The sequence below is a fragment of the Lampetra planeri genome, chromosome 1, assembly GCF_965212315.1.
Source record: "Lampetra planeri chromosome 1, kcLamPlan1.2.h2, whole genome shotgun sequence".
NCBI classification, from domain to species: domain Eukaryota; kingdom Metazoa; phylum Chordata; class Hyperoartia; order Petromyzontiformes; family Petromyzontidae; genus Lampetra; species Lampetra planeri.
The window spans coordinates 2324652-2350739 of record NC_136107.1 but is presented as its reverse complement, the minus strand read 5'-3'; the positions used below and the strand labels follow the sequence as shown (position 1 = coordinate 2350739).

At 48.4% G+C, this 26088-nt stretch overlaps 1 protein-coding gene across 1 annotated transcript in view; it reads left to right on the top strand.

The window, feature by feature from the left end:
• The first annotated feature begins 3554 nt into the window (after positions 1-3554).
• LOC144726636 (zinc finger E-box-binding homeobox 2-like) overlaps positions 3555-26088 on the top strand; it is a 48820-nt gene continuing 26286 nt past the window's right edge. Inside the window, exon 1 of the mRNA XM_078605417.1 lies at positions 3555-4112. Within this exon, the coding sequence (XP_078461543.1) occupies positions 4055-4112 (58 nt within the window). The 5' untranslated portion in view covers positions 3555-4054. The remainder of the gene's footprint in view (positions 4113-26088) is intronic.

Here is a 26088-nt window from a genome sequence, read left to right as displayed (position 1 = left end):
TCGCAACACAAGCAATCATCATCAGGTGTGAAACCACAGCGAGTTGAGTTTTTTTCTCGCTGTGGTTTCACACCTGATGATGATTACTTGTATTGCGATCGAAACGTCGTGATTTCATTTAGTTATTTCTATTTTTATTATTTTATTATTATATCTTTTTTTATTATTTTTTTTCACCTACGTGACTTTACCGAAAGAACCAACGAGTATAGACGTACAGGTGTGCAGTAACAGGTAGCTCGGCAGCCCGGTGGCTCGTGAGACTGATGATCAGGCAGTGGTGCAGGTAGATGGTCAAAGTCAGGTGTTCGATGAGAAAGACATGCAGGGAGTGGGACAGACAGGAGAGGTGGTCAGATGTGTGAACGTACAAACACGTGTCCAGTGAGACAGAGTCAGAGGCCTGGTGATACAAAGAGGGGTCCGGGATGTGGACAGCTGCCCAATGAGACAAACAGATGAACAGGCAGATGTGTGCTGAGATGGACAGGCGAATAGACAAATTCATCCGACATATAAGCAGTGAAACACACAGGCGATCAAACAGAAATATGAACAAATTATCCGATGAGCAGACGCGTGCCACATTAAACGAGACAGACCAGACAGCAGGTACACAGGCAGGTGCCTCTGCGAGGCAGGCGATCACCCGGGTGGACAGGCAGACACGCAACTACACCACAATGCACAGGCGAAGGGGCATCACATAAGCGCTCGAGTGAGCGAGCGAGCGAGGCAGCGTGCGTGTGAGCGTGAACGTGATTGAGTGTGAACGTGATTGAGTGTGAACGTGAGTGTGTGTGAGTGTGAACGTGGGTGTGGGTGAGTGTGAACGTGAGTGAGAGGGTGAGTGAGTGAGCGGTGAGCGCGTGTCAGAGTGAACGTGATTGAGTGTGAACGTGATTGAGATGGTGAGTGAGTGAACGAGTGAGTGAGCGTGTGAGTGAGTGAGCGGTGAGCGCGTGTCAGACTGAACGTGGCTGTGTGTGAGAGTGAACGTGATTGAGAGTGAACGTGATTGAGAGTGAACGTGAGTGAGCGTGTGAGCGGTGAGTGCGTGTCAGAGTGAACGTGAGTGTGTGTGAGAGTGAACGTGAACGAACGTGAGTGAGCGTGTGAGCGGTGAGTGCGTGTCAGAGTGAACGTGGCTGTGTGTGAGAGTGAACGTGAACGAACGTGAGTGAGCGTGTGAGCGGTGAGTGCGTGTCAGAGTGAACGTGGCTGTGTGTGAGAGTGAACGTGATTGAGAGTGAACGTGAGTGAGCGTGTGAGTGAGTGAGCGGTGAGCGCGTGTCAGAGTGAACGTGAGTGTGTGTGAGAGTGAACGTGATTGAGTGTGAACGTGGGTGAGAGGGTGAGTGAGTGAACGAGTGAGTGAGCGTGTGAGTGAGCGGTGGGCGCGTGTCAGAGTGAACGTGAGTGTGAGAGTGAACGTGGGTGAGAGGGTGAGTGAGTGAGTGAGCGAGCGAGTGAGCGGTGAGCGTGAGTGAGTGAACGAGTGAACGTGAGTGAGCGTGTGAGTGAGTGAACGGTGAGCGCGTGTCAGAGTGAACGTGGGTGTGTGTGAGAGTGAACGTGATTGTGTGTGAGAGTGAACGTGAGTGAGAGGGTGAGTGAGTGAAAGAGTGAGCGGTGAGCGTGTGAGTGAGTGAGCGGTGAGTGTGTGAGAGTGAACGTGGTGAGTGTGAGAGTGAACGTGGTGAGTGAGAGAGTGACCGTAGTGAGTGTGTGTGAGAGTGAGTGTGTGTGAGTGTGAGCGGTGAGTGTGTGCGAGAGTGAACGTGGTGAGTGTGAGAGTGACCGTGGTGAGTGTGTGTGAGAGTGAGTGTGTATGAGTGTGAGCGGTGAGTGTGTGCGAGAGTGAACGTGGTGAGTGTGAGAGTGAACGTGGTGAGTGTGAGAGTGACCGTGGTGAGTGTGTGTGAGTGTGAGCGGTGAGTGTGTGTGAGAGTGAACGTGGTGAGTGTGAGAGTGACCGTGGTGAGTGTGTGTGAGAGTGAGTGTGTGTGAGTGTGAGCGGTGAGTGTGTGCGAGAGTGAACGTGGTGAGTGTGAGAGTGACCGTGGTGAGTGTGTGTGAGAGTGAGCGGTGAGTGTGTGTGAGAGTGAACGTGGTGAGTGTGAGAGTGAACGTGAGTGTGGGTGAGTGTGTGTGAGAGTGAACGTGGTGAACGTGTGTGAGAGTGAACGTGGTGAGTGTGTGTGAGAGTGAACATGGTGAACGTGTGAGAGTGAACGTGGTGAGTGTGAGAGTGAACGTGATTGTGTGTGAGAGTGAACATGGTGAACGTGTGAGAGTGAACGTGGTGAGTGTGTGTGAGAGTGAACGTGGGTGTGTGTGAGAGTGAACATGGTGAACGTGTGTGAGAGTGAACGTGGTGAGTGTGTGAGAGTGAACGTGGTGAGTGTGTGTGAGAGTGAACGTGGTGAGTGTGTGTGAGAGTGAACGTGATTGAGAGTGAACGTTGATGAGAAGGTGAGTGAGTGAACGAGTGAGCGCGTGTCAGAGTGAACGTGTGTGTGTGAGCGTGAACGTGGTGAGTGTGTGTGAGCGTGAACGTGGGTGAGAGTGAACGTGAGTTTGTGTGAGAGTGAACGTGGTGAGTGAGCGAGTGAGCACGTGTCAGAGTGAGTGTGTGTGTGAGTGTGAACGTGAGTGAGAGTGAACGTGGTGAGTGTGTGTGAGCGTGAACGTGGGTGAGAGTGAACGTGAGTTTGTGTGAGAGTGAACGTGGTGAGTGAGCGAGTGAGCACGTGTCAGAGTGAGTGTGTGTGTGAGTGTGAACGTGAGTGAGAGTGAACGTGGTGAGTGTGTGTGAGAGTGTGAGCGAGTGAGCACGTGTCAGAGTGAGTGTGTGTGTGAGTGTGAACGTGAGTGAGAGTGAACGTGGTGAGTGTGTGTGTGAGTGTGAGCGAGTGAGCGCGTGTCAGAGTGAGTGTGTGTGTGAGTGTGAACGTGAGTGAGAGTGAACGTGGTGAGTGTGTGTGAGAGTGTGAGCGAGTGAGCGCGTGTCAGAGTGAGTGTGTGTGTGAGTGTGAACGTGAGTGAGAGTGAACGTGGTGAGTGTGTGTGAGAGTGTGAGCGAGTGAGCGCGTGTCAGAGTGAGTGTGTGTGTGAGTGTGAACGTGAGTGAGAGTGAACGTGGTGAGTGTGTGTGAGAGTGTGAGCGAGTGAGCGCGTGTCAGAGTGAGTGTGTGTGTGAGTGTGAACGTGAGTGAGAGTGAACGTGGTGAGTGTGTGTGAACGTGGTGAGTGAGCGAGTGAGCGCGTGTCAGAGTGAGTGTGTGTGTGAGTGTGAACGTGAGTGAGAGTGAACGTGGTGAGTGTGTGTGAGAGTGTGAGCGAGTGAGCGCGTGTCAGAGTGAGTGTGTGTGTGAGTGTGAACGTGAGTGAGAGTGAACGTGGTGAGTGTGTGTGAGAGTGTGAGCGAGTGAGCACGTGTCAGAGTGAGTGTGTGTGTGCGTGTGAACGTGAGTGAGAGTGAACGTGGTGAGTGTGTGTGAGAGTGTGAGCGAGTGAGCGCGTGTCAGAGTGAGTGTGTGTGTGAGTGTGAACGTGAGTGAGAGTGAACGTGGTGAGTGTGTGTGAGAGTGTGAGCGAGTGAGCGCGTGTCAGAGTGAGTGTGTGTGTGAGTGTGAACGTGAGTGAGAGTGAACGTGGTGAGTGTGTGTGAGAGTGTGAGCGAGTGAGCGCGTGTCAGAGTGTGCGTAAAAGAGAGAGAGAGAGAGCGCGCAACGCGTGTGCGAGTTAATACGAGTGGAGTGAGCGAGCGAGAGGGTGGAGTGCGTGGAGTGAGCGAGCGAGAGAGAGAGCGAGAGAGAGTGGACGAGTGAGTGAGTGAGTGGAGTGAGAGGAGTGAAGAGCCGAGCCGAGCGGGGGAGGCGCGTATTTAAATGCGACGGGGCCGCGGGATGAGTGCGCACAGCCGCGGCGCCGAGGAAGCAGCACCTCGCCCCCAACCCCCGCTCCTCCTCCTCCTCCTCCCCATCATCACCACGACCACCACCACCACCACGACCACCACCACCACCACAGTCGCCGAACAGGCGGCGACATGGCCGAGCCGCGCAGGTGTAAGCGCAGGAAGCAGGCGAACCCTCGTCGCAAGCACGGTGAGTGGAATGAGTTGAGCTTGGGGGACCTGCTGCTGCTGCGTCGTCGTCGTCGTCGTCCACCCACGCGCGATGTTCGTTCTTCACACCGGTGGGATTCGTCCGGTGCCGGGGGTTGAGTGGTGTAAGTAGGGAGGGTTGTAGGGGAAAGAGAGAGAGAGCAAGAGGATGAGGAGTGAGGAGGTGTTAGGAGGGGGCTCGCACCTGGGCAACTCCTCCCCGGAGCGACTAACGGTGCCTCTCGGTGCGTCCGCTCGGCACCGTTATCCCTGCCGGGACCACCACCACCATCACCTCCTCCTCCTCCACTGTTGCTTCTGGAGACTTAAGGGGGGCACCCCCCCCCCCCACAACCGACGGGGATTCTCTGGGGGAGTCCCACGATGGAGGGGGTGGGGGGTCTCGACCAGGCCCACCGCCAGTTCCACTCCTACAAGTTGAGCAGAAGCCGCCGGATTCAGCGGCAACTTGAAGACGGGCGGAGGAGAGGCACGTGGGGGGGGGGGGGGGGGCAGGGGACGTAGATAAGGGGATATAGCGATAGGGGGGCACAGGGATAGGGGGTATGGGATATAGCGATAGGGGGGCACAGGGATAGGGGGTATGGGGTATAGCGATAGGGGGGCACAGGGATAGGGGGTATGGGGTATAGCGATAGGGGGGCACAGGGATAGGGGGTATGGGGTATAGCGATAGGGGGGCACAGGGATAGGGGGTATGGGGTATAGCGATAGGGGGGCACAGGGATAGGGGGTATGGGGTATAGCGATAGGGGGGCACAGGGATAGGGGGTATGGGGTTAGTGATAGGGGGGCACAGGGCTAGGGGGTATGGATATAGCGATAGGGGGCACAGGGATAGGGGGGTATGGGGTTAGCGATAGGGGGGCACAGGGATAGGGGGTATGGGGTTAGCGATAGGGGGGCACAGGGATAGGGGGTATAGCGATAGGGGGGCACAGGGATAGGGGGTATAGCGATAGGGGGGCACAGGGATAGGGGGTATGGGGTATAGCGATAGGGGGGCACAGGGATAGGGGGTATGAGGTTAGCGATAGGGGGGCACAGGGATAGGGGGTATGGGGTATAGTGATAGGGGGGCACAGGGATAGGGGGTATGGGGTATAGCGATAGGGGGCCACAGGGATAGGGGGGTATGGGGTATAGCGATAGGGGGCACAGGGATAGGGGGTATGAGGTTAGCGATAGGGGGGCACAGGGATAGGGGGTATGGGGTATAGTGATAGGGGGGCACAGGGATAGGGGGTATGGGGTATAGCGATAGGGGGGCACAGGGATAGGGGGTATGGGGTATAGCGATAGGGGGGCACAGGGATAAGGGGTATGGGGTTAGTGATAGGGGGGCACAGGGATAGGGGGTATGGGGTTAGTGATAGGGGGGCACAGGGATAGGGGGGATAGTTATGGGGGACAGAGGGGATAGGGGACAATGCCAGGGGGTATGGGGATAGGGGACAGGGCTACACGGGAATAGGAGACACGGGGATGTGTGACTGGAGTCTAGGGGATAATGTAATAGGGTTGGGGTACGGGACAAGGGGGATGAGTGGTGAGGGGACAGCGGTTACTGGTGTAAGGGATACGACCTATTGTGGATGCAGGGGTAGCGGGTATGGGTACAGTGATATGGGATTACTACGGCTAGGTGATAGTTCACTACGATGCAAGGGGGTGATGTGAGAGGGGTACCCGATAAAGGGATAGGGGGACGAGGAGTAGGGGTCACGGGGATACAGGGCGAGGGGTAAACTGGTTAGAGTGTTCATGGATAGGGGGGCAGTAAGGGGGGGCACGAGGCACAGGGATAGGGGGGCAGTAAGGGGGGCCACACGACACGTGCAAACGTTGCGTGTTGTGTGGCCTCTGCTGCTGCTGTTGTTGTTATCGCTGCTGCTGCTATCTTTTTTCCCACTGTCTTGTGAACTTGTCCATGTTGTTGTTGCCAGTTGAACACGAAGTTAAGTAAAGGCTTTCGCGTCAAATATCGGCCATCATATAGCTGTGTTTGTTGTTGTTGGGGGGGGAGGTGATTATGGCGGTGTTTGAGCTCGTCAATATACACGTGGCGTCAACAGAACGTGGCGGCAAGTTCGTTACTGGTACAGCAACACCGGTTGTGTGGTTGGGAGATAAATACATCGGCATCATTTTACACAATCGAGTAGTAATCAATAACCGACATCATCAGGCGGGCAGACAGATTTGTGGAGAAGTTTCTGTTGCAAAAATAAATAAAAACTTAGTTACTACTGGCCAATACTATATCAGTTTTTAATAAAACAATCTCAGATAAGCGTGGAGAGAACGGCGACCGCCTCAAGTCTTACGGACGAGGCCGCTGGTGGAAATTCCACATTCCCACGGCGTGAGTTTACCCACATGGAAGCCACCGGTTGACTTGCAACACACAAAAACAAGTTGCTTACCAGCCTCCTCCCCTCCCACCCCCTCGTTTGTGTATCCAACCCAGAGGGTTGATGAACTCGGTTACTGTATTACTGTACAGTAATACAGTAACCACCTTGCAAACTAACTCTCATGGCGCCATACAAGAGAGTAAGTCGTCTCTGGGCCCTTGCGATGGAGGTGTTCTTGATGAACATTGAGATTGCGGTGGCTAGGAGATGTTAACTACCTCGCCTGGTATACAGGAGGTCGTGGGTTCGATCACCAACCCTGACGCCTGCTGCTGTATATTTGGAGATTGCGTGTCTCTATCATCATCACGGTGGCTAGGAGATGTTAACTACCTCGCCTGGTGTGCAGGAGGTCGTGGGTTCGATTACTAACCCTGACGCCTGCTGCTGTATATTTGGAGTTTGCGTGTCTCTCTCATCGTCATCACGGTGGCTAGGAGATGTTAACTACCTCGCCTGGTATACAGGAGGTCGTGGGTTCGATCCTGGCCCTGACACCTGCTGTATAGTTGGAGTTTGTGTGTCCCTCTCATCATCATCACGGTGGCTAGGAGATGTTAACTACCTCGCCTGGTGTGCAGGAGGTCGTGGGTTCGGTCACCAACCCTGACGCCTGCTGCTGTATATTTGGAGTTTGTGTGTCTCTCTCATCATCATCACGGTGGCTAGGAGATGTTAACTACCTCGCCTGGTGTGCAGGAGGTCGTGGGTTCGGTCACCAACCCTTACGCCTGCTGCTGTATATTTGGAGTTTGTGTGTCTCTATCATCATCACGGTGGCTAGGATATGTTAACTAGCTCGCCTGGTGTGCAGGAGGTCGTGGGTTCGATTACTAACCCTGACGCCTGCTGCTGTATATTTGGAGTTTGTGTGTCTATCATTATCATCATCACGATGGCTAGGAGATGTTAACTAACTCGCCTGGTGTGCAGGAGGTCGTGGGTTCGATCACCAACCCTGACTGACGCCTGCTGCTGTATATTTGGAGTTTGTGTGTCTCTCTCATCATCATCACGGTGGCTAGGAGATGTTAACTACCTCGCCTGGTATGCAGGAGGTCGTGAGTTCGATCCCGATCCCGACCCTGATGCTTGTATATTTGGAGTTTGCATGTTCTCCTCGTGGTCGCGTGGATTTGTCTCCGGGTCATCCGATTTTTACCTCTACGTTTAGGAACAACATGCGTTTAGAGTATTTGCTGCTATAAACTTACACATTAGCCGCTTCGTTGAGCTATCATTTGTGGCCAGGTCGCTTCTGAAAAGAACGACATGACTCAGTGGGCCTTATTTGATAAAAAAAAATAATGTGTTTTTATGATCATTGGGATGTGATGTTCTTGATGACCATTGAAATATGATGTTCTTGACCCTTGGAATGAGGTGATCTTGATGACCCTCGTGATGTTAATGATGTTCTGATTACCATTATTGGTATTTGACCTTCTTGATGCCCATTGGAATTATTTGTTCTTGATGACCCTTGAAATGTGATGGTCTTGATGACCATTGGAGTGAGGTGCCCTGGAAGACCTTTAGGATGAGTTATTCTTGTTGAGCCTTGACGTGAGCTGGTCACAGACACCCAATGGGGTAAAACGGTCGGGAGAAGTTTTGAGAGGTCAAGGAGAGTGGTGGGGTGAGGTGTTCGGGTAGTATGGAGGACCCCTTTATATATAAAACCTCTGCTTTTGAGTGCCAATAGGGCTTCAGCTGTCACCACATTATAGCGATGTCTGTAGATGAACCCTGTGCCTTCACCCTCCCCCCCCCCCTTGGTAGACCTCACGCATCTCCGTAGACCACCAAGGGGACTGTGACCTGGCACTTTGTCTCCTCTCTGGGTCGTTACTCCTTGCCTATCCTGAAAAAGCCTTGCCCCTGCCGTGTCCTCATTTTCTCCCACATCCTCCTGTGGCTCACCCTGCTTCCCCCTGGCCGTCCCTGTCACTCATTTATCTTATTGACCCCACGTATCTCAAGCCCCACTCAGAATGCCCTTTTTTGTTGGTGGCCCACCTTACCTTTCGGTGACCCCTCTACGCTGACTTTTCTCTGGGGGGGCCCTATCTCTTCACTAACCCTCAGCGGTCCCTGTCACCTCCCTCCATTCAACCCCCAGTTCACATTACTAATGGGCAACCTTCGCTCAGCTTGCCGCAATCTCTCAATTGGCTTCTCTCAGCTCCCACCTTGACTGAGTGCTCGCTCGCTGTTTTTTGGTTGGTGGTTGTCCTCCTGCGTAGGATCTCTAATGAGTGATGCGATGCTACTGATGTATCATCCCGCACACCACCGATAAAGCAGGGGGAGACGGGCAAGGGGGTAACCGAGTGGCCTCATTAGAGTGCCACTTGGCGCTCTACTGCCACGCGTTCACTCTGCACTTTCTTCACACGCTATTCAAGCTTTTAACGAGCCTAACGTTTCTCATGTCAGCAGCACAGTCGATCACTCGTATTGGTTGAGTGCAGAGTGGCGATTATGAATGGTTTTTAGTGATTGTTTCTTTGGAAATGTGAAAAAAAACCAGTTTTGTCCTTTTCGATTTAAAGCTTTCGTGACTGCTAGGATTCATCTTCTTGGTTCTTTCGGTAAAGTCACGTAGAAGGGAAATAATAAAATAATAAAAATAAAACATAATAAAATACAATTCTCACGACGTTTCGGCCACAACGCAAGCAGCCGTCCTCAGGTGAAGAATGCTGTCTTTCCGACAGACCTGTTCTTCACCTGAGGACGGCTGCTTGCATTGTGGCCGAAACGTCGTGAGAATTGTATTTTATTATGCTTAATTTGTATTATTTTATTATTTCCCTTCTACGTGACTTTACGGAAAGAACCAAGAAGACAGTTTTGTCCTGTTTATACTGTCCATATATTAGTTACTCTACCGTGTGCGTGTGTATGTACTAGGGAGACAAAGGCGGCCGGGCGTGGTGCTAGCCACCCATCTTTCTCACGTGCCGTGCCGGCCTTTATAGGTGCTCGCTAACAGCACTTGCTCAAAAAGTCTGTTAAGGCTATACGTTTGCCTTTGTAGAATTCACGCATACAATGTGCCTGCGAAGGAACCTTGTGTTGTTGCGGGTTGTGTTTTGGCTGCTTTTGGTCTGGGTCACAGTCACAGCCCTCCCTCTCTGTGGGGGATGCTCTTATTCAATCTCGCACAGCCAGCAAAGCTGCGTGATCCCTGATCTCCTTAGTTCTCTCGGTGCCAGGTGATGCAGTGCCGGGATGAATCTCGCCTCTAATCCCACACTCACTCTGCCTGTGCGTCCGTGGATCAGGTGGAAACGAGGTGTGGAGGGGCAGCACCAGCTGTTTTCGGCAGAACTATGATACGGCCGTGGCTCACGATGAATCAGTGCCCGGAGAGCACGGCAAAAGGCTTTTTAGCTCATCGCGATGGGTCGTGTTAAAATGTGCTCACAAATTTCAAAAACTCTGCACGGCCATTGCATTTTTTTTTTGCGCGCGACACTGAAAACGACCGCTTCAAAAATGTACGGCTTCTACTTGACGCCATAATGTACTGGCTAAATGAAACGAGCAATCAAAGCTTCGAAACTTACCATGTTTTTATTAATGTCTCAAGTGTTGTTGCTGCATGTTGTGGTGGTAGCTGGTAAACATGACGATGACACAAAATGCCTGTTCACTATATTTTTCTGGCGGGGCTCAGTAACGAGAGCGTAAAATGTGCTTATTCAGCTCCAAACGTGGAGCGGGATTCATGTTTACATGCCGCTTTACAGTGCCCTCGTTGTTAATTGACTAAGCTTTTTTCCAGATACAGTTGCTATGTGGCTTAGGTGATTCCATGTGTGTTTCGTTTATGACCCCATTGAGTCATATTAATATCTATTTGTCAATGCTGAAGCGTGGAAAGTGCAAGCAGTATTTTTCTAATTTTGCTAAAAAAATATTAAGGCTAAACTTTTTCGAACGTTCTTTTTTTCCCGAACATTTTTTTCTTAGAACATACACTTTACACGTGCGAACTGATTTAGTTCTAAACTCGTAGGAGAGTAAATGAAAGTGCTTTACTTGCAGTTGAAAAGTGAAAATACGACTCCCTGCTTGATACATCATAACTAAATACAAAAACAAGTATTTTCAATAATAGCTAATGTAGAGATTTTGTAGCTTGGGATAATTTGAGACTGCCCTAAAAGTATCAGTGAGAAAGTGATGAAGATTTTGCAGAACTCAATTGTGTGTGTGTGGGCACCCCAGTCCTGCGCTGTTCTTCTCGTGCAGGAAAAGCGGTGACCTACATTCCTCTATTTGGTCTCCTACAATCCATTGAGAACAAAGCATGCCTCTTCTTGCGAAGGAGCCACACACAAACACGCCGCTAAATCCAGCCTCTTTTTACAGCAATCCAGGGAACAAAATTTGCATTTCACGTATGAGGCTAGAGCTTGAGTGGGTGGGGGTGCCTGGGACTTGGGAGGTAAGGAAGGTTTCAGTCGTTTCAAGGGGAAATAGCTGGGGTTCCTCCAGCTATTGTGCACGCTTCCCCTGGATACAGGCTTGAGAAAGAATGAGTGACAGGCGTTGGATGGTAGGGAGGTACGGTGGGAGTAAGTGGCTTCATGGGGCACGGGGAGAAAAGCCACCTTCATGAGCCATCTGTCAGCACAGTGCCATGTGTGGGTTCTTGCTGCCCGTGGTGTCATTGCTATCTGCTTAGCATTGGCGCGCTTGTGTGTTGGGCATGTTGTGGAGGTTTCTGTTGATTGCAGAGGAAGTTTTAGGTGTAGAAAGCTTATTTGTGTGACGTAAAAAAAATATCATGTACACGTGTGCAATGGACGTTCTCTTATCCACAGTGATGTGGCGGACCAATATCATGGATCCTATTATCCACCGGATTATCCGCGAATTTTCTCTATTTATCCGTGGGGGAAATAATTATCAATAATTGCACGTAAAAGGAAAAAGAAAGCCGTGGATTATAGGAGTTTTCACTGCCCTATGGCTGTCGCAGATCATTGGAATCTGGGGTCATGGGGTCACAGATATGAGGAGTTCTCCTACAACACACTTGGGATGTTTCGACGTTATCTAATGTTTTTATATCAATATATTGTTTGTTGTCCACTTGAAGTGACATTCAAATTTGCCTTTTTAATTCACATGGGCACTGGGACTGGGTAAGATCGTGTTGGTGGTTTACACACTTTGCTATCAAGCTCAGGGAGCACTTGTTCAAAGGCATTGTGGGAATAATGTCCAATAAGTGCACCATCTGTTAATTTGCGTGAATGAAAAATAGACCTTGAATTGTGTGTTGTGTCATGGGAAAAGTAGTGAATTACCTTTTTAAAGATTTCCCATCTGGCATTCTTGTCAGGGCAAGATGATCTTCCTATTGATATGGAGATATCGCTCAATAACAAAAAATGTCTCACTAAGCCAGCTCTTGGTATTAAAATAAAAGATGAACATTAACTATTCCTTAGTTTTACGTCTCAGATGGGACTGATCCTACAGTATACGATTTTGTACGCCTCAAAGTAGATCAATAGATATAATTGATTTCAGCAGGAAGAGAATGACATTTGGAAAAAGGTACATTTCAAATTCTGGAATTTTGACAAACGTATACTGTGATTTAAACTATATATTCAGAGCTCAAAGTATTCGCAATTGAACTTTTAGTTTGGCATGCCCAGGCCCATATGTAGCATCCGTGATTGGAATTAGAGAGGAGATGTGCTAACAAGCTCATCGGCTATGTGAAGGTGGCAGCAGTTGTGAAGCATGAAAGGGCCCTATTGTGCGACCCAGCAGAACAGTGCACTGATCGATTTTGTCTGCACACACCAAGTAAAATCTATGATGCTAACATTGTCTGATCGGCCATTGTTCACCGTGGTTAATTTGTGAAAGAAGAAAATAATAGTGGACAAACCAAGTGTAATTTTACGTGCTCTAAATACCAGGCCACTAGCATAAGTGAAGGAAAACACATTTGCTTCTTTACGTGTAGTAAGTTATAGTTTGTCATATACCAAAGCATTTACCAAACTTTGAGCCTGCTATGTTAGCTAGTGTTTCAGCAGAGGCTTTTATTGTGCGAGGGGCTCCATTCAGTGGCAAATGAAAAGAGCATCAGGAGGTTGCATTCAGTCAGCCATTTTCTCATGTGTGATGCCCATGAAACCTCTAAAGGAAAGCCATCGGAACGGGATGCTTTTAACTCAAAGGGCAACTCTTCACTGCCTCATTTTGAGCTCTTGGCTTCATCCAGCTATGATTTGTATGCAGGATTGTTAACGAATCTCTGTTCCGACAGAATCAACGGTGACTTCAAAGTTACAAACAAACAAGTACATTTCATGTTTTCTTCACCATCAGTCATTATTCGGGTTGAACAAAAGAATAATTTTCTGCAAATTGTTAAAGCAAGTGTAGCGTACTATTTTCAACCGTGTTGCTTTTTGGGAGACTGAAGAGTATGAGAATTAGTATACGGTTATAGATAAAGAGTTTCGGACTATATTTCACCAAAATATAAAGAGAATGACTTGGTTAAAAACGTTGGTTTTAGGTTATTGCGTTCGATATTTAATTTGAGAAAAAAGTCCCAATTCTTTTTGTCTGTGGCTTTTCCTGGTGACAAAACTCATCCAAACTTGGAGTAAAATAGTCACAGGAACGATACTTAAATGGTGTTTAGTATTGACAGTCACTTTGTCACCTAGCTCTGCAGAGTGTGCCTGACCATCATCTTCCAAGCTGCCTCAGAGGAGTCCTGTCGACCTAATTGTCACTGCCTGTAACAGTAATGGGTCTCCTATTGGGCTCATTTGTGTTGCACATTAACCAAACAGCATACACACTCTTCCTGCTGCCGTGGCAAGTAATGCAACCTCAGTTTCTTTTTGAATCACTCTTTTCAGTAGATCTGCAAATTTCCTAAAATGGTTCCCGATTTAGGTCAGAATAAAAAGTGTTGGGGAGTGTACAGGAAATTGCATTTAGATCACTTTCGCACCCACGTACACGCACGTATGCATCAACCGACAGGGATTATTCCGCTGCCTTTTATCAGCCCAGTGCCAACATTTAAAATAACTGTAAATCGTTGTGTAAATCAACAATGATTCCTTACACGTTTGCACGCACACAAGTGCATGGAGAGAAAGCCGATGTTTTGCTTTTTTGCAAGTATCCATATGGGCGTTCAGTTGTCGCACGTGCACACACTGGCGTACTGGGCTCTTGCACGTATCGTTTTTTGTCGTTTTTGAGACATGATGAAGTCAACAATGAGACCATACCTTGACGCGGGTCAAGTATGCACGTACACAACCCGACTGCTCCGATTAGCTACGTACGGTGCGAAAGAAGTTCAACAGAAATGCTGCGCACAACATGCGCTATGGTCGACGGATGCGTATTTATACTCTTCGGTTTTTTCGGTAAAGTCACGTAGGTAAAAAATTTAAATAAATTAAAGCACGACGTTTCGGAGGCAACACAAGCGACCGTCTTCAGGTGGAACCGTCACAGCAAAATTACTGTATCCAGTGCATTTTTTTTACCTACGTGACTTTACCGAAAAAAACAGAGTATGAATCCTTGCAGTCACGAAAACTTCAAATCTAGATTGGATGCGTATTTTTTTCCCCATTCGTTGTACATAATGAATGTTCCTCCAGAAGTGAGGATATTTAACAAGTCATTTCCTCCACCATGCTCTTCCGCAATTAAAATCGATAAACCCACATCATTGGTTGAAAAATTATTCTGGGAAAAAGGTAAACTGGAGTAGGTACATTTGGTGAAGTTCCCACATTAAAAATAAACTAATATTTCATCGACATTTAAAGTGAATGCTGTAGTTTTGCATGCAAAAAAAACATGCCATATTAAAGTTTATTAGAATTGTAATAAGGGAGTATTGTGAGTTACAGATTAACCCCCGCGAAATTTGTTTTTACTCGATGTTAGTTAAGCTATGTTACAACATCAAATTAACTTCGGTTTCCTCATGTAAGCGGCCTTTATAAAGTTTAAGTGATTGGAGATTTGAGGACATTTTCATTAAACGAGCCTCTCATCCTGTTAATGTGTCACTGCGGGTTGTAGCACTTACTCAGACTTGGCCTAAATAAAACCCTTTGTCCATTGACCAGAATAAACTGTTCAGAGCAATACCTGATTTGTTTAGGTCTGAAGCATGAGTCGCTCCTCTCGAGAGAGAGATGGCAAGCGGCACAGAAGGATGGGTTGTGACAACAGGTCCTTTGGTTGCGTTGTAATTACAGGATACGCGGGGTGAAGTTGGCATGAGCACTCCCCTTGTGTGCTGACGACCTGCCTTGGGGCCCTTTCCATTACCCTAACTCTTTTTGTCCTACTTGTTCGCGCCAGTGCGCACGGGCGCACTGGCGGACAACGCTGGGACAAATGTCCAGACGCCAGTGGATCGCAGAAAAGGGTCGCATAGTAGGATTCATGACGGGAAAACTCATGGGATTTCGTGGCCTTGGATGAAAGGTCACTCACTATATGTATATGCATGTTGTAAATACAAGGAGATGAATACATCGACTGAGAAGAAAATGACAATATTTCCGTTTTTTAAAAGGGGTTTGTAGTATGTCCTTTGGGTATATTATTGTTGTATTTTCAAAAAATGCTAATTATTTTTCTACAATTTCTGGGTAAACTATATCCCAGGTTTGGCTCTGGTCAAGTACTCTATGCATATTGTATTATTTAAAATCTCCTCTCTCCGAGCCATCTGCCTTTATATCTCAAAACCCCTGGTTTGGCGCCACATACTATACACGTAAACATACTCCTATGTATGTATGTTGAACTTATTTCGCACCGTACGAAGCCAACTGGGCTAATCTGACGTATGAAGTGAAGAACGTATTAAGAAAACATTATAAGCTGAACAAAGTACAGTGTTAGGTAAAGTGAGATAACTTGCATAGGAAAACATTCATCATCAGCCATGGTCAATCCACTGCTACATGAAGGCCTCCACAAGCTGTCACTACGACTACCACCACCACCACAACCTCATGTGAGTCTGTCATATAATCCACCTAGCACCAGCACATTAACTAATTATACAAGGATAAAGCATTACCGTTGTCTAAATAATACTGTTTAGAGACGAACAATACAACATGTGAAGTTGCTGTAATTCATCTCCTAGTTTTAAACCATGTATTTGTACAGGTGTAACTACTTTAACGGGATTACCTGGCAATGGCACCATCCTCAATGATTAAACTGAGAAGAGGTTTTAACTTCGAAAACATTCATATAGATTTTCCACATGTTCCTGTTCCAAGTCTCAAACTCATGTTCTGCTTAAATGTTTTTAGTACCCCATTTAGGTCATCCACATTCTTAAATGTGAATTTTAGGTGTCACAATGGAACACACATTTTTAGCGGTGAAGAAATGTCCTTGTAGTTATCGTCATCGGCAAGAGTCATAAAAGAAGCATATAAAATAACATTTTCACCTCCATTTTCCGTGACGTGAGTCCACACCACCCCACAAATGTTTGTCCCAGGGTGATGGTGATATGCTTTCATGCAGTGTCCTGTCACCTTTTACACACTCGAACTTGAATAGCGTACCTCTGCAGAACATTTCGATACGGCAAGGAGGCACGTTGATTAGATCACAAGCATATTACAAAGAGCCATGATACACTTCTGATTAGATTGTTGAACTTTAATTTTTTTTTGCCATAAATCACAGAATTTCCAAGCAATGATGCCTGTTTTCACAGGGAGTGTGTGTGTATGTTTCCAAGCAGACATGTCCCTGTACGCTGGCGATATTCAGCTGCGGTACTTTCCATTTGATATTTACGGCCACGCATAATCGGTGTTCCCGGAGGCTTTTGCCACTCCGCTGCCAAATGACTTCCACTTCCTGTTTACTCCCTTAGAGACGATGGTTTCACCACGGGGCCAGCCATAGGCCGTGCTCTTTCTGTTTCTCCTGCACCAGCGTAAAAGGGAGGAGGCCAAGATGGCATGTTATGAAAGTCGATCCGGTGGCTGGGTGGCTGTTGGCTGCCAGGAAATGTTGGTTAAATCACGACTCCACTCTGTGATGGAACTTATTCCGCAAGCGCTATGACAGAATTTGTAATCGCTGATCAATTCGCGAGTTTGATATTGGCCTACATTTCTTTGCTGGTATTGACACAACTTCATGATACATTTTTTGGGTTAGATCGCGTAAATGTAGATGTGTCGTAAACCCACCTCCACCCGACACAGCCAATTGGTAAGGTTTGGCACATGAACAAAACGTGCCAATTAGTTACTACGTAATTATAACAAAGGTGTGCTAGAGAGCAAACCCACAATATTTACAAATTGAGTACGACGTTTCGCTGGTGATGCTGTAATCGCCAGAGAAAGACTACGTGTTGAATTGACTGGCATAACTTGTCTGAGAACTTTTAAATCAAATGATAATAAGGCATTCCCAATGCATTGGTTATTCAATAACCATCCAAATCTTGGCATTTTTTTCTTCATCATAAAATTACATAAAATGTCATCTAGCGATTAAATATCAGATTTTCCATAAAATCTCTGGGGCCGGTCATGCATCAGTTTGCCACTTGCTAGCTTGCCATCGTAACGTAATATTATCAATACAGACTTGCCATTATGTTTGACCGGCCGAAGGACGCGTCTCTTTGTTCATGAAAATGCAAGCGATAAACACACGACGGCGTTCCTGCTCGCAAAGACGCAGCAGCAGCAGCAGCAGATACCCAGGGTGATCATTTCGGGCTTTTTAAAAGGCTACAGAGCCGCATGCATATTTTATGAAGGACTTTTTTGAGACGGGACGAGAGAACTCTCATTCCTGGGAGCAAGGGGTTGGAGGTTACAGAGGTGACCGGAGCACTTGTCATCCTCTCAGCAGCCATCGCACGTGTGCGCCGAGAAAGCCAGCCAGTAAACAGGGCTGATGTATTGCTTTATTGGCTCGTTTGTTGCTGTGGTAACAACACTCAGGGGTAGGGGGATAATGCACTTCAAGCTGAGAAAGGTCTATGGGGAGGGCAGTTTGATCACAAGGCTCAGAAAATGCCCGGCCAAATGGTGATACTCCATTTTAAGTGGCCAATATGCCAATGTAATTAACACTGGGTTACGTAAAGTTTCCTTTATGTCTATACAACTTTTTTTCTTTGTTTATGACACGGCGATATATTCTTTAGTGTGGAGTGGTTTCACCCATTGTAATATGTTTAATTGCACAAGGTACTTTGCTACCAGAGATTTAAAATAGAACCGTCCTTTGGAAACACGGTGCACATTGTTGTCTCGAGCATTTCCTCAGCCCGTTATACAATATCTCCGCAAGCCGAACGCCTTTTACGATTGCGAAAACGTACCGTGCTTCGATTTGCCTCGTGCTTCGCGTCTGTGCGCGCGAATTTCAACAATTTCAATCGAATGAATGCGTTTCACTTGAAGGGAATACTCCCGCCCAGTTTCTGACGCCGACACGCTTCCAACGGAGGCTGCCAGCGCGTGGAGCGAAACGTCGGGACAACGTGCCGAACGACCACGCAGCAGGTACAATCCGAAAACGCATCGATCGGAAAATGCTAACATTTCGGTGGAACATTAACGGCCTGCATCTTGAACTTTTTTGATAATCGTGGGAACGTGTTGTCATTAACTGTTAGCAGATGGGTAGCAACGAAAAAAACCACACACACACATCCCAAAATTTTGTTATCTGGAGTTAATTCCACATCTCACCCCCCAGGCCCGCCTGCCTTTGCCCCATGCCCGCCACCACGTTCGAAGGTGGGAGTCATTTCCCCGGGTGACTGTTTTCAGCCGTCAGCGGTTACTCGGTGGCAATGCTTGCCGTCTGTCACACGGCCTTGAGATGTGTAGGCAGGGAATACAAAGTAGTCCCGATTCAACGGAAATCGATAACAGGTGGCACTTGAAAAATCGTCGTTTATCCCACATGAAACAGTGGCCATTTTTTTTTTAAACATCCGTTTGGTATGTCTGTCAATCGCTGATGGCAACATTGTTTCCATTGCCTCTTTGCTAACAGCGTGATTCGTGACGCAGTCTCTGATGCGTTGCTGTAAGGTGGAAACGGGTGAGCAAAACCGCAACGATTAAATAAAGATTAAATAAAGCTAGCACGGGCCAAAGAGGACCTCTGTAATATTCTCTTCGTCCACTCATATCTCGTAGAGCGGCGTAGGCTTTTAATTATTTTATCGGTATTAGAATGGTTATTTTAAGAACTGGCCTTATGCTTTGTGAAGCCATTGCTACATTTTAATCTAGTAGCAGATATATAAAAGGTGAGTCAGTGCCTTTGTTTAACTGTCAGATCATGCTGTGATTTATCTGCGAATGCTCTTGGGCTGCCCTTATCATGTAGTGCTGTTTTGACAGCGGCAGGTTCCTACAAAAAAAGGTCTGCCACCCCGGATATCGTTCCCATGATGGCTCTTAGCCTTCATGGAAAAAGCAGCACGACACAAGGCTACATTGTTTATTTTTGCAGGATGATTATGGCTCCTTGTGTCCACTTGTGTCACCACACACACACACACGCGGGTTTCGCTTCCGAATATGAAACAGTTTCCCCGACAAGCCGCTTTGGTGGCCAGATCGCATGGGAGTGATAACGCAGTTCATACAAGAGCTGTTTATCGAGTCAATTTGAGGAATACTACTTTAATTACCGTGGACTCTCTTTGAGAGTTTGGATTGCAAAGGTACGCAGCAATTAACAGAGGTGTGGACTCGAGTCATGTGACTTGGACTCGAGTCAGACTCGAGTCATGAATTTGATGACTTGCGACTCGACTTGGACTTGCATAACAATGACTTTGTCCCACCTCTGGCAATTAATAGGGATATGCAGATTGTACTGTACCATAGCAGAGGAAGTGAGTTAATATTGAAACTGACCAAGCTGACAAAATCACAAATTGTGTGTCACCTGTAAAGCAGAAGTGAATTTCCTGACTTCTTGGGTCAAACCGGTCGCTTTCGTAACCATGGAATGAGGATGTTCGTGACATAATCGTGGAAAATGTAATATGACACCCATAATGTATTCTGGGGTGGAGCGGTGACGCACTGGTTAGCCCAGAGGCCGCTACCATCCATCTCGCCTCCTGCACGTAACCCGGACCTCATCGCTCCGTCTCCGCGATGGGGCGTCCCGTCCGTTCGGCCGTCGATCCCGTCCGGCACGACCTCTCTCCCATTGTTCATTTGTCCGGCAACGTCGTCGTTGTCATTGGGAGTCCGCTAAAATATTCCGACTCATCATGGGACCTCCTTTGCCAGTACCAAAATATGAGAATAGGTTTTCCCCTTTTTTCTGGCAACAAAACAGGTGTTAAGATGTTAAAACACCAAACTGAAACCTTTTACGCCTTTTGACGTCCTCTGGTCTAACACCGTTTTGAGACTAGGTGTGGACCAATCAGTTTCAAGGACAATGCATATATTATCAGAGTATGTTTTTTGTTTGCATTCTGACCACAAGTAGTGTGATTAATGCAGACATGATTCCTTGTAAAAGGTTTCAGTTTGGTGTTTTAACATCTCAACACAGCTGTTTTGTTGCCAGAAAAAAGGAGGAAAACCTATACTCATATTTCGACACGACGATTCAAAAAAATCGGCAAAGCCCTTGTTCTGAAGCCGACGCGTTGGGACGCCTTCGACCGCCATTTAGTTTGCCCGCCGCACGCACCCGCAGGCGGGCGGCCTGAGTGTTTGGGGCTTGGGGTGGCAGGTTGAGCAAGGGGAGGGGTGCTGGGTTAAGCAGGGGTCGGATTGAGGGGGGGGGGGTTATTTTGACAGCTGAGCCACCGGTGCCCGCCGTGCCGCTTGTGGTGGCCGTGTGCGGTTCTTCTGCGTTTCTGGGGTGTGGTGGGGTGTGCGGTGGTGGTGGTGATGGTGATGAGGGTAGGTGACCGAATTAGCGGGCCGTGTGAGAATCGCGAAAGGTGAGGGGCCAATTTCAAACAAAGCGTCCGCTTCGCGTTGAAGCTTGCGTGTTCCCGAACCGGTGGAAAAAAAACCAACAAAGGATCTTTCGCGCGACAACACGAAATCGGGATGCCGAGGTTAATTAACGTCTAAAATAAATACCGGGAATTTTATGAATTCTTGAGGAAGACGTGACATGACCTTATCTATTCGGTTCTGTCATTTTGTGTCTTTTTACAGGATTTCCTTATTTATCAACTGCTTTATGCGTGGTTTTTTTGTGTCCTACTCAAAGACAAACATTTCAACCTACACAACACATCACCAATATGAATATCCAGGCGCAATTTGCCATCCCATTGCCTTCCGCTAAATTGATTCCTACGATATTGTTGAGATTTTAACGACAATACCCGCGCTTACAATGTAAATTGCAGCATAAGAACGACCATGCCATCAGTGTTCTATATCTGCATGGTTTCCTCTTCTTGGTTCTTTCGGTAAAGTTATGTAGAATGGAAATAATGAAATAAAAAAAATGAAACATAATAACATTTATATTTTATTATATTTTATTTTTATAATAATTTTATAATGTTTTTATTTTATTATTTCCATTCTACGTGACTTTACCGAAAGAACCAAGAACATGAATCCCTGCAGTCACGAAAGCTTTAAAAATCTAAATTTGCATCGTTTCCATTCGTGCTGTTGGTTGGTCGCGCACAGTAAACCCAACAGCCGACGGAATGTCTCCCCGTGGCCCTCGCTGACTCGCCAGCCACGGCAGCCGTGCGGTGATCGAAGGAAACAAGAGGAGGGCGTGAGACTTGGTCACGGTGCCACATTTCCGAACGTCGGAGGGGGGGGGGTGAACCAGTGGCGGCCGCTCACAGGCGCGTCTCTGTCCGAGCGCGCCGCCGCTTGCGCACGTGTGTGCAACGCAGGCGCTACGTACGACGATTTATCCCATCTGGCCCCTGTCACTCAGTTTATTTTAGCTCCTGATGCTCAATTGGCGTGCCTGAGCCGATCAGGAGAACGGCTGAACTAGCGAGAGTGCTCACCTGCGCTGTTCGTTATTTAGTTATTTAGCCCCTCGTCGTGGTTTTTTTCTTCGACCGTGCGCTTTTCCAATTGACGGGAAGCAAAGCGTCCATCACAATAAATGCATCTTATTTTTCTCCGTCCAGTCCCTTGGCGCTTTGGACAGTTGGGGGGCGTAACCATTTCCTTCTCCTTGTGGTGGCCTCTCTCCACTTATCTCTCTGTCGCTGCATCTATCAAGTGAGACGGCTTCCTTCCCGTTCACGGTTTGATGTTCAGTCACATCGTGGTCTTCCCCGTACCGTTCCTCTTGCAGCGTTCCCTCCATCGGTATGTGCACAAGGCTTGAACGTGCTATTGTGACAGATATTGTGTTATATAACAGCATCGTGTTATTTAAAGTTCTCACTTGAACCAACGGAACTTACGGATTGTTTCGCTTTAATTACCAAGGCGGAGAAATTGTTTGTAAGGATTTCATTTCAACAGTGATTTACATCTATGCCCTGCTTGGTCGAATTAGCGGAGAGTGAACTCCGGTGTCAGTAACTCAGAGAGCCGCTTAATGTTTACATTCCACAATCAGCTGGGGATATATCCAGCATTGTAAAGTAACCAGGAATAATACACAGCGTGGGAAAAGGGCTGGGCGCGCATGTGCACCTACCCCCCCCCTCCCCAGATATGAACAACGTGACTCAATTTCACATGCAGGCAATTCCAGCCCAGAGCTTTGTCGGCGGGAGCAGTTAGCGAATCCCATTTGCTTCAGCCAAAGCATTGCCACGTTCTTTTGTGCCGTGGATAAGAAACAAGAGTTTTGTGTTTGGCGGCTCTATAAGAATTCGAAAGGCCAGGAAGCGACTGGCAGGGGGGCATGGAAACCACTGAGCTGAGATTTGCAATCGGGAGCAGGAACTTTGGGGCTTTTGGCTTTGCTGGATTAATCTGATTAGGGTAGACCCCAGTCACAGCTGCACAAAGCTGCCTGTTAACCCTCGCACAGCCAGTGCACGGGCGCCTGCAGTTGCTCCCCGCGGTCACCAATAACTGTGCTACCTGAGGGCACGGCGGCCAATGAAAGGAACGTGGTGGTTTCCTGCCAGCTGTGTGACATCTTTCATGCGTATGGGTCGGTCGCAGAGAGCGGCACGATTGGTTCTGTTTCGCACCTTCCCACCGCCGGCTTGCGGAATAAATACCGCGTTTGCATCATTGGCAGCGAATGCGAATGTTCTAAATTCAAAACTCACACGTGTAACTCGCGTCGGCATGATAGATGTCCGTTACTCTTTATTAGGTTATCCATCTGTAGCCGATGCTTTAAAAAATATCGTCATGTGCTCCAAGCAAGGCCTTCATTTGTTCAGTTTTTGTGCTTGAAGGTGATTGATTAGGCAGCGAGTCGCAAGACAACGAAACTTACTTCAACAACAATTTCCGCTTATTAAGAGAGAAAAAAACTACTTTTAAAAGCAGATTCAGCAAAAAAACGGTCGCTATTTTTAGCGATCATGATGCTACCCCTGCCAAGTGTTCCGTTCTGGCTCCAGGGCGCACCGGGAACTTTTTAGCTCTCCTGGCCACAGAACGGGAGAAGAAATCATTCCTGAGATACTGAAAGCCAGATGTTTGGCAGCGTTTGACTCGCACCGTTACTTTGTTTGTATGTATGTTCTCGGATATTAATTGCTGTTTCCGCTTTTCCACAAAGAAAGCAAAAAAAATGATTGCGGTCGCATACATCTGTTGGGAAATGTTCCGGGTATCCGATGTGGACCTTGACAAAAAAAAGGGTTAGTTTGTTTTAAAAAGAACTGCAACCACTTGTGCAAACTAAACAGCAAACTGTTTTCGAGGCTGCAGCTAAGTGCGTGTTTAAAGGAACTTTTACGCAAAAAGGGCAAAGCCTGTTATTTTGTGGAGGAACTTTGGTCCTGCCCTGGATCGACATTCCATGCCCTGACCGAACATGGGCAGATTACACACGACCACGGTCAAACACGACCACGCTTACTCACCGTCACAGTCACACGTAACCACGGTCACACACGGCCACAGTCACACACGACCACGGTCACACACGACCACGGTCACACACGGCCACGGTCACACACGGCCACAGTCACACGTAACCACGGTCACACATGACCACGCTTACTCGCCGTCACAGTCACACGTAACCACGGTCACACACGACCACGTCACACACGACCACAGTCACACACGTAACCACAGTCACACACCGTCACAGTCACACACGATCACGGTCACACACGTAACCACAGTCACACACCGTCACAGTCACACACGATCACGGTCACACACGTAACCACAGTCACACACCGTCACAGTCACACACGATCACGGTAACACGTAACCACGGTCACACACAACCACGGTCACACACGACCACAGTCACACACGGCCACGTCACACACGACCACGCTCACACACGACCACAGTCACACACGGCCACAGTCACACACGGCCACAGTCACACACGATCACGGTCACACACGTAACCACGGTCACACACAACCACGGTCACACACGGCCACGTCACACACGACCACGTCACACACGACCACAGTCACACACGGCCACAGTCACACACGGCCACAGTCACACGTAACCACAGTCACACACCGTCACAGTCACACACGATCACGGTCACACACGTAACCACGGTCACACACAACCACGGTCACACACGGCCACGTCACACACGACCACGCTCACACACGACCACGGCACACACGACCACAGTCACACACGGCCACAGTCACACACGGCCACAGTCACACACGGCCACAGTCACACGTAACCACAGTCACACACCGTCACAGTCACACACGATCACGGTCACACACGTAACCACGGTCACACACAACCACGGTCACACACGGCCACGTCACACACGACCACGCTCACACACGACCACGGCACACACGACCACAGTCACACACGGCCACAGTCACACACCGTCACGGTCACACACGTAACCACGGTCACACACGACCACGGTCACACACGGCCACGGGCAAGTTGATACAATCACGTTCAAGCTCCCCGAGCACTTGTCGCCAGTGATTGTGTAAATCGTCCGGGTCTCCGGGCTGCTCCGCTTGTCTCTCTCTCTCTGCGCTATCTTTCGCGAGCATCGCCTGCTGCTTGCGAGCGAGGGACATGAGGCCACGACGTACAATGTTCGGGACATCTCAGTCACACTTGGGATAGCTTTCAGGAGATTCGAGGCATGTCCTGCTCACTTTCCTGACAATGTGCAGGGGATCTTTTTTTTTCTTTCTGTCCCTTTATTTCTGCCAAAGGTTTGTTCATGTGTCGGTGAGGTGGGGGTGAGTGAGTGGGTGGTGGTGGTGGGATGATTTTTCTGCTTGTAGGAAGTATGTGAATGCATAACAGATTTTCTGGAAGGCGTTCAGGACTGACTCACTCGCTGGCTCTTTGCGTTTGGGATCTCTGCCGCGCTTCGTTCTTGAGCGACCCACGTGGGCACAAGGCAAATGGGCAGGGTCGCCGGGCTCGGAACGCTCGCCACGAAAAACATGTGCGTCTCTTCGCGCCGCGAGCGCATTACCACATCGTCCGGCGTAGAATGTAATAATGAAGGATGCCATATCGTTCTCTTGAAATCGGTTCGGAGGAAATGAAATGGTTCATATCCTACGCATGGAAGAAGCATTACGGAGAAAGAGGCCTCTCTGAAAAAAAGGTCCTGGCCGACGCGCTGGGCCGCCCCTACGCTTCTGTACAATTCGTCACGGTACGCGCGTTGTTTTGCCGGGGGTTTCGATGGCTTTGCTATGTTACCGATGAAGTAACGCTTGGAACCCTGGCTTTGAGACGAGCGACTCGGTTCTGCTGCGAACGGCGCGGGTGGCGCTGCGGGTGGAGTGTGGCTGTGCGGGAGGGAGCCCCACTCTTGCCCCAGTGCCATGTTCTCCCTTGTTGCCAGCGTTACGACCGTACGTCCCTCGCGGATTCCATCCCCCGTGTAAAGTTTCCATGGATATCGGTTGCTAGAAAAAAAACAATGCATGTAATAAGCGAAAATGTATCCCGCTTGACAGATGCCAGACAAACGGGGTGATTCATTCCAAGGCCGAGGAATTATGGAAGGATTCGAAAAAGCCCGCACGAATGGTCACTGCGTAAATGTCAAATTGTGCCCACGTTTTGGTTTGTTGGCAGACGTCCCTCGCTCAGCGCCTGCATCTGGAATCTGCTGCGTGGCAAGGGCTCCTTCCTGTTTTCATATTGGCCTTGTTGCCTTTGGCGCAATTGAACGAGTGTCCTAACACCTTGTGAAAAGTCTTGCGCATTCGCACGCTCGCCAGCCTTTTCAGGAGCAGCGTATGAATACACAACTCCTTATGTAAGACTCCCACGATATGACAGCTGTTCTTTATGCGTGAGAAATGCAGTGCAAGAACAAGTGAAAATCACAAATTGGTGTGTGTAC